Source organism: Capsicum annuum, unplaced genomic scaffold (genome assembly GCF_002878395.1).
Source record: "Capsicum annuum cultivar UCD-10X-F1 unplaced genomic scaffold, UCD10Xv1.1 ctg80182, whole genome shotgun sequence".
NCBI classification, from domain to species: domain Eukaryota; kingdom Viridiplantae; phylum Streptophyta; class Magnoliopsida; order Solanales; family Solanaceae; genus Capsicum; species Capsicum annuum.
In genome coordinates, this window is record NW_025890819.1 from 21,245 (window position 1) to 30,196 (window position 8,952).

General features: G+C 36.6%; 1 protein-coding gene across 1 annotated transcript in view; it reads right to left on the reverse strand.

Moving 5' to 3' along the window:
• Positions 1–7,834, reverse strand: part of LOC107869177 (receptor kinase-like protein Xa21) — a 16,591-nt gene extending 8,757 nt beyond the window's left edge. Inside the window, exons 1-8 of the mRNA XM_047405591.1 lie at positions 7,507–7,834; positions 7,234–7,433; positions 6,544–6,691; positions 5,438–5,514; positions 4,344–4,426; positions 1,156–1,446; positions 331–833; positions 59–234 (exon numbers count right to left, since the gene is read on the reverse strand). Coding sequence (XP_047261547.1) covers positions 59–234; positions 331–833; positions 1,156–1,446; positions 4,344–4,426; positions 5,438–5,514; positions 6,544–6,691; positions 7,234–7,433; positions 7,507–7,834 — 1,806 coding nt within the window. The remainder of the gene's footprint in view (positions 1–58; positions 235–330; positions 834–1,155; positions 1,447–4,343; positions 4,427–5,437; positions 5,515–6,543; positions 6,692–7,233; positions 7,434–7,506) is intronic.
• Positions 7,835–8,952: the final 1,118 nt, after the last annotated feature.

Genomic DNA, 8,952 nt, shown 5'->3' on the forward strand with positions numbered 1-8,952 from the left:
TCATGATTGATGCCACAACATCAAGCTCCTTTTGTAAGCCTTTACCCGTTGGTGTTACCAAGTTGGCATCTATGACATCCATTACTGCCTCTTGAAGTGAATAACTCACCCACTGCTTCAAGCTAATATCTCCCTCAAACTCATTAGGCCTCCTCCTGGTAAACGTTTCCAGCAGCATGATCCCGTAGCTATAGACATCACATTTTGTTGAAAAAAATCCATCCAGTCCATACTCTACAGTCAAACAATTAATATAAAGATGCAATATACTTTCTAGGAGGTAAAAAGAATAAAAAAAAGAGGAAAAATGAGCAAAAATATGATACATACCCGAGGCAATATACCCCAATGTTGCTAAAGTTTTAGTGTACAAATCACTCTCATCTTCACCAATAAGTTTTGAAATGCCAAAATCGTTTAGGTGGGCAACCATATCCTCATCCAACAAGACATTACTAGGATTTATATCACAATGAATCAATGCCGAAGTACACCCATGATGGAGATATCCCAATGCACATGCCACATCTATCATTATGCTTAGTCTCTGCTTGATGTCGAGGAAGTAGTTCTGCGAATACAAATACTTCTCAAGACTTCCATTTGGCATATACTCGAGCACTAAAGCCTTAAAATTAAGGTTGGAACAACTAGTAATGACTTTTATGAGATTCCTATGGCGAAGGCTACGCAGAACTTCACATTCAGTATCAAAGCTCTTGAATGCCGCATCTAGTAGCAGATTGAACGCTTCAACTGCAATGGCAGTTCCACTTCTGAGAACACCTTTGTAAATAGAGCCAAAACTTCCAGAACCAATCAGATTACTTTCGCTAAGCGCATCAGTTGCTTAGATCAATTCATAGTATGAAATTCTTTCTCTTGTAATGGCGGACAACGCATCAGTTTGTGGAGGAGCTCTTTTACCTTTTCTACATCTTATCCATACAAACACAAAAGTGATTGGAACAAATAAAAGTGCTAGTCCTAGCAAAAGAAAAAAGAACTAGCATTTTGTTCCTATTTGATATGTGCTTTGATGAAATGGGGCATGGCGGGACACTAAATCTTGAAGAACAACACAATGCTTCATTGTGGATGAAAAACTGACTCGAGAGGTTCTTGAAAGGACCTCCCGAGGGTATTTCACCATACAATTTGTTGGAAGAAACGTTGAAATACTTCAGGTGTTGAAGTTTCTCCAAAGACTTACGAATGATACGAGATATATTGTTATGAGAAAGGTATAGGAATTCCAAACCTACCATGGTGCTCATCGAGTCAGGTATAGCTCCTTGCAACTTGCTGTGTCTCAAAGAAAGGTTTTCCAGATTTTGCAATCCTCCAATTTCTCTAGGAATTCTACTTGAAAATTGATTCATTGACAGATCTATTAGTGTCGTCGCCTTTAGATTTCCAATTTCTGTAGGTAAAGAACCTACCATGCTGTTTGACGATAAGTCAAGAACCACTAGACCGTGAAGGTTCCCTAATCTTCGTGGTATATTGGTACTCAATTTATTGGAACCGAGATATATCTCCCAAAGGGAAGTAATATCCCCTAACAATTAGGAAGCGATACTGAAAGTTGATTTTGACCAAAGTAAATATCACCCAAATGCTGCAATTTACATATTTGATCACCAATAAATCATGTAAGTTTGTTGTTACTCAAGAACAAGCCCTGCAGGTTTCTCAAGTTTCCAATTGATGTGGGAATTGATCCAACTAACTAGTTTCTAGAAAGATCAAGGTCTAATAAGCTGCTTAAGTTCCAAAGTTCATTTGGGATTCGCCCTTTGATTTTGCAAACGTTGGCGTAAAAATTTCTAAGAGAGGTGGAAAGGTTCCCCGTGGAAGCTGGAAGCATGCCGTTTAGAGGGTTCGAAGTTAGAGAAAGAGTTGTTAAATTTCTGCAATTGGTTGAGGAAGTCAGGAAGCTCAAGGATGAGTCACTTGTTAAATTGTTTTCCGCTAAATTTAGCAACTGTAGATGAGTCAAATATCCAAGTAAGTTGGGAATCAAGCCAGAGAGTTGATTGATTGAAAGCTCTAGACGAGTAAGTTTGGAACAATTGGAGATGGAATGAGGAATAGTCCCAACAAGATTGGTTAAGTTACTCAAATAAAGTCTTTCAATGTTGGGTAAGATCGAACACATGTTTGGTGGGAGGCTTCCTGATATGGGAACGATCTACAAAGTGCTAAAACAGTCCACAAAGAGAAACTAAAAGCAAGATAGAGATAGGTCACGGCAACAACGCAAATACACGAGATAAAGAAGACAAGACACAAACATACAAAGTGAAATAAGATAAGGGATAGACAAGATGACATAAGACCTTACAAAACAATGAGAACCAACAGGTGTATTGAACGAAGAGACCCTCAAAGTCGTAATAATCAAACACCAAGCTTCTTACAGTGACCTCTAAGGGAATCAACTCACCTCAAGAACCACCGTTTCTAAGCAAATGTCAATATTGGCTTTTCCAAGCCCCAAACTACAATCGCTTTTCCAAGCCCTAACTAAGACTACAATAAGGTGTTCTACTCAATGTTTTAATATTTCATCTTTCATAAAACTACTAAGAAAAGACCTAAAAGACACTATATATAGCCTAGCTTATTACATGGCAAAATGACCAAGACACCCTTAATGACCAAGGGGTGGCCTTGGTGTGTTGGAAAACACTATGAATTGTCCAAAATGCCCTTAAGGATAAGTGACCAAAATGCCCTTAATGAAGGGAGCCAAAACCGTGAACCAACCAAGTATGGTCCAACCCAAGAGTCCAAACAATCTTCCACACTCGGGTTCGTCCAATGGCATGCTCATAACTACCCCTCCAAGAATGATCCCTCCATACGACCAAAGCTTGATTTTTCACGTAGTGACTTTGAAGGATATCATCGAAAGCTAAGGCGACCATTTGACTTGTATCATCCCCCCCTTCTTGAAAAGGATTCGACCTCAAATCCAAACCTTGCAAAACTAGAGAAAGGACAAACAAACACAGTATCTTCATGACATGAGGGTTAGAATTAGCACAATAATAAACATCTTCACGCCAAGGCAGTACATACTTGGAGTATAACCAAGGATCCTTTGAAGGGGATATTAAAAACTCAATGAAAGATGTACAAAGGATTTGGTTATGGGATTCATCAAGATCTAAGCTTTGCTTGTCATGTAGACCAAGCAACAAGTTGGGTGCACCAACATTACCATTTCTACATTTGGCACCGGGGTCAAACGGGAAAAGTGGCCATAGACACGGGTCTAGACAATACTTCTCTTTCCCATGGTCTCCACCCAATCTAATCGACATTCTCTCTACAATAGCATACATATAATCCAAATAAAGTAGAGAGTAGATAAAGGTATCACTCAAATCGACTTCTACTAGGGTTCCCTCATGTGTTTACTCACTACTAGTTTCCTAACCATCGCCATGAGTACTCAACAATAAAGTCACATAAAGTAGAAGAAGGATTAGCTTCCAAGACCACACATTCCTTGCCCTTAAGAGTACTCTCATCTTCCCATAAGATATTTTCCACTTTAAGAGGAAGGTTGTCACACCATAGTGGGTTAGTATATAGGCTATAGCCTCCAAGGCAAGCTATACCATAATTTTCACCACTAGCCATCGTAGGAGTGCTTATATCATCTTCAAACAAGACATTATACCTAAAGAGTGCATTATCCAACCCATGCGAAGATTTGGAACAAGTAAGTTCCTCACTCTCTAAATATCAATATCGAGTTTCAAGGAGGTTTCAAGCACAAGATAACCCCAAGAAGAGCTCTCGGGTTCACTCCTATTTCCTTGAACAACTTTTTTAAATTCTTCACTCACTTGAGATTCATTAATCACATCACACATAACCTCAAGTGGTGGGAAAGTTTTACACACAAGTTGGTCAACACAATTTTCACATGACGATGTACTTCCCTTCAACACAATAGCTTCAACACTAGGTGGACACAAATCAACCTTACAAGAAGAGTCAACTCGATCATCTAAAGGATCAACTAGTGTATCCACTCGGACAACATGTTCATCATCCATAAATGGAAAAGAATCAATATACTCACATGTAGGCAAGCTACTACTCACACTCAATGGCTTATTAGCCACAGGATCATCATTCACATGCACAAAAGTGTTAGATGTAGCTATTTTACCCTGAAGTTCATTAGTATGTTCGTCTTTACCTTGGTATGAAGGTCCTTCAAGAACTTAGGTAGCAACTTCCTTCAGGAAGCTCTCATCGGAAGTTGTTTGGATAAGAGGAATTGGATTTTGAGGGAAAAGCTTAGGTAACAATTGGCATACAATTTCAATGTGTCATTGCATATCTTCAAGATCATCATTGATGCAATCACATGTGGCCTTGAAATTACAGGAAGCCATGGTACCTAACAAAAAAAAAGACAACAACAAACAAAAGAAACAAACAAGATTAGTAGTAAAAGTTCCTCACCAACACTCATAGACACTCACTTTTGTGATCCTCACAATTGGAGAAGCGAATATTGAAAGTTGCTTATACTTCGGTAGTCAATAAGATGTCAATTCTACTTAGCGGCTGAAATAGATTCTTGTTTGATTGACTCAAGACACAAAACAGAAAATTCTACTTATGAACTTGAAACAAAAAGTTACAATGAATTAAATATGAGAAAATCACACAAATAATGGAGACACGACAAAAACGGATTAAAAAACTAATTCATAATCTAGTACGTGATTACTAGTTGCTAATTAGTACTAGAATCAAGAAATGAAACTAACGAAACAAAGAAAAGAAACTTTAATATCTGAAATTTGAGCTTCAAGGTTTTTTAGAACGTTGATGATGTGGCACCTAGATGATGTGGAAGCTTGTTGATGTGGCAATTTGGTGACATGGCAGTTTGCAATTTGGTTTGGTCAAATTTTTAATTTGGGAGAGTGAAAAATCACCTAAAGGAGGGAATGCACAAGACTTAGAGCCTTTTTCAAAATTCAAAAGACTTTGACTTCCCTTGCACCTTTTTGGCAAGACACCTTTTTGAAAGCCTTTGTCTTCTTTTCTCTTTTGTTGTCTTGGTATGTGCCCTTACTCCCTTGTGGTAATGAGTCTTTTTGAAAGTCCTATTGTCCCCTTTCTTCTTTTATATGTTCTTTGGGATATGTTTCAAGACTAACAAAAGACTACACTCTTTTCTCCACTCTTTAAGATCAAACCATACAAATTGAATGTTCTTGTTCAACAATAAATGATGAACATGAAGAACAACAAGAACACTCAAAAAATTGAAACTAAACCAAATGAACTCCAAATTGAATGATTTTGGATTCCTTTTGCTCACAGTATCCTCCACAACACAACCACGTATTTTTCAAGACACAATATCAACAACAACCCTACCAATTTCTAGCTTCACCTTACTAGTTTCTTCAACCTTAAACTCAACAACGGTGAACAACTCAAAACCAGCTGGATTAAGCTCAAATCCAAGATCTAGACTCACATAGTGTTAAGGAACAAGAACCTAACACTAGAAACAAAAAAAAAACACATTAAAATATCCTAAATCTAAGTCTCAAATTTCAGCTCAAACACAAAAATGGGACAGATTTCTTTTTTTGAGATTTTCGGTTTTTCAACACTTTTTTTTTTCAACTAACAACCCAAAGATTGATTTGGTTGGAACAAAATCAATCCTTTCTCTGATACCAAATGATATGGGAATGATCTACAAAGTGATAAAACAGTCCACAACACAAGGAGAAACCGAGAGCAAGATAGAGATAGGTCACGGCAACAACGCAAATACACGAGATAAAGAAGACAAGATACAAACATACAAAGTGAAATAAGATAAGGGATAGGCAAGATTGTCATAAGATCTTACAAAAAAATGAGAACCAACATGTGTATTGAATGAAGAGACCCTCAAAGTCGAAATAATCAAACACCAATCTTCTTACGGTGACCTCTAAGGGAATCAACTCATCTCAAGAACCACTGTTTCTAAGCATATGTCAACATTGGCTTTTTCAAGCCCCAAACTACAATAGCTTTTCCAATCCCTAACTAAGACTATACTGACGTATTCTACTCTCAAAGAGAGGACTTTTAATGTTTCAATATTTCGTCATTCATAAAACTAGTAAGAAAAGACCTAAAAGAGACTATATATAGCCTAGCTTATTACATGGCAAAATGACCAAGACATCCTTAATGACCAAGGGGTGGCCTTGGTGTGTTGGAAAAAACTATGAATTGTCCAAAATGCCCTTAAGGCTAAGTGACCAAAATGCCCTTAATGAAGGGAGCCAAAACCGTGAACCAACCAAGTGTGGTCCAACCCAAGAGTCCTCAAGTCTTCAAGGGACCAAGCAATCTTCCACACTCAGGTTTGTCCAATGGCATGCTCATAACTACCCCTCCAAGCATGATCCCTCCATTCGACTAAAGCTTGATTCTTCACATAGTGACTTTGAAGGATATCATCGAAAGCTAAGGCGGTCATTTGACTTGTATCACTTCCTGCTAGATTATTGAATGTAAGATCAATTATTCTCAGCCCTGATATGTTGAAGATCTCCATATTAAGTCGATCACTAAAACTATTAAACCCAAGATCAAGTTTCTCCAACTCAATGAGATTGCTTATCTCTTTGGGTATTTCACCCTTCAACACATGAAGAAAAAATGAATACAAGTGAGATGAACTATTTATCTCAATGCTTATCTATGTGATTCAAGCTTTAGTTTGATCTGATGAAAAGGTGTCGACAAGAACTCAGAAAATTATGTAATAACTATATATTTCTTTTTCCTATTGTTATTGATCAAAGTCTTAAGAAGGATGTACATATTATATAATTTTTTCTCCATTAAATTTCTTAATTTAATTGTCTATGAATTTCTGATTGCGCAGGTTTGTATTTTTATATGGACTCAAATATATAAACTGATAATTTATTAGAATTTATTTAACTACCAACAGGAGTTCAAATTTACTGGTTATTTCTTAAAACAGATTAAATTTAAACATTATAAGACACTCCTTATATAATGTTTCTTGTCATACGCTTGATGATTTATTTATAATTGTTACATTTTATTACTCATTACATGCATAAATTCATAGAATTTTAATAGTTCTAATAGATCTATAAAAATAAACATGAGACACCATTAGAATATATATGTTCCTATAGGATTATTTACACCAATTTGTAGATGCTGCATCTTTGTTAAGTTGCCAATCTTCCATGGTAAGAATCCACTAAGATTGTTCTGCCACAGTGACAAAATTTGCATCGACGAGATATTGAATATGGAGATTGGGACAGAGCCGGTAATCTGGTTTTTCTCCATCCATAACTCCATCAAATTAACAAGATTTCCAATTTCTTGTGGAATTATTCCTGCAGTTAATGTGTAATTTTTTTTTGAAGTAATTAGATAAAATATTACTAGAATTCATAAGATAAAACATACCTGTGAAATGGTTAGTTCCGAGATACAATATCTGCAAGTTACTCAATCTTCCAATTTCACTATGTATTGGTCCATCAAACTCATTTTCCGATAAAGACAAAATTTGAAGTTGTGAACAACTTGATAAGCTTGTAGGAATATGACCGCGAAGCTTGTTTGTGGATAGATAAAACCCTTTGAGTATCAGGAGACCATTGCATAAACCACTGGGAAGACTTCCTGATAAGCTATTGCCAGTAAATGCAATGATTTCGATCCTAGAAATATTGAAAATTGTGGAAAGTATACAGCCCGTAAGTTGATTGGCTTGTATGGAAAGCACTTTCATGTTGTGAAGATTGCCGATCCCTTCTAGAATGTTTCCTTGAAGTGAAGTATAAGATATCTCCAAAGTATCCAACCTCGAGGCATTCAAAAGTGACAGAGGAATAAAGCCTATGAGCTTGTTACCTCCCAATTTTAATACTCTTAAGTTTTATAAGTTTTCCAATCACTTTTGGAATTTGGCCCAATATGGAATTGAAGTTCATATTCAAAGTCTCAAGTGTGGACATATTACAGAATGAAGAAGGGATAGAACCAGTGAAGCTATTATTCCTAAGATTTAGAACTTGAATTTTGTGTAAGAATCCAAACAAAGAGGTAACCTTCCCGCTGAAGCTGTTGACACTTAAATCAAGAAAATTAAGACGATGAAAGCGTGTTATTTCGTGAGGACAATTTTCACTGGAAATTGTTACTTCCCAAGTCAAGAGAAACAAGAAATGAGAGGCTTCCTAATTCGCGGGGAATCCTGCCAGTAAGAGTCATGTTAGAAAGATTCAAGGACTTGACTTGCTGGTGACGAGAACCACAAGTGACTCCTACCCAATGACAAACAAAAATAGCGGGAGACCAACTTTTATCTAAGAACTGAAAGGGGTCCAAAATAATCTGAGATTTTAAGGAGAGAAGAGCTAATTGATCAGTGGTAATGTTGGTTTGGGTCATGATTGAACTAGCCATAAGCAAGAAGAGTGTTAAGATAAAAAATGTGAAGCCTTTCTCCATTATTGCAAAAATTAGTAGGTATACTCTATAACATGTGGTTTTGTGTAACACCCCGCATTTTGGGCTAGAACGAAACTCATCATTTCTACGTATAGATATTCAAAAAGCCATAAATCCAATGAAAATATTGTGTGTTAATCATTTATGTATGAGTCGAGATCATAGAGGTCCCTTAACTCAAGGACTAGTTGAAAGCTTTCCTATCATTCAAGTTTTAGTGAGCATCAAAACTTGAATCAATTTCAATCGATCATAACTACTTGTATATGAATAAATGGGGGTCCTAGTATTTATAAAATTAAATATCGTTGAGTCCTCTTTCAAACACCACCAATTTTGCCAAAATCTAATATCGGAGCAAAAGGTTATGCCCATTTTACTCCAGCATATCAGCCT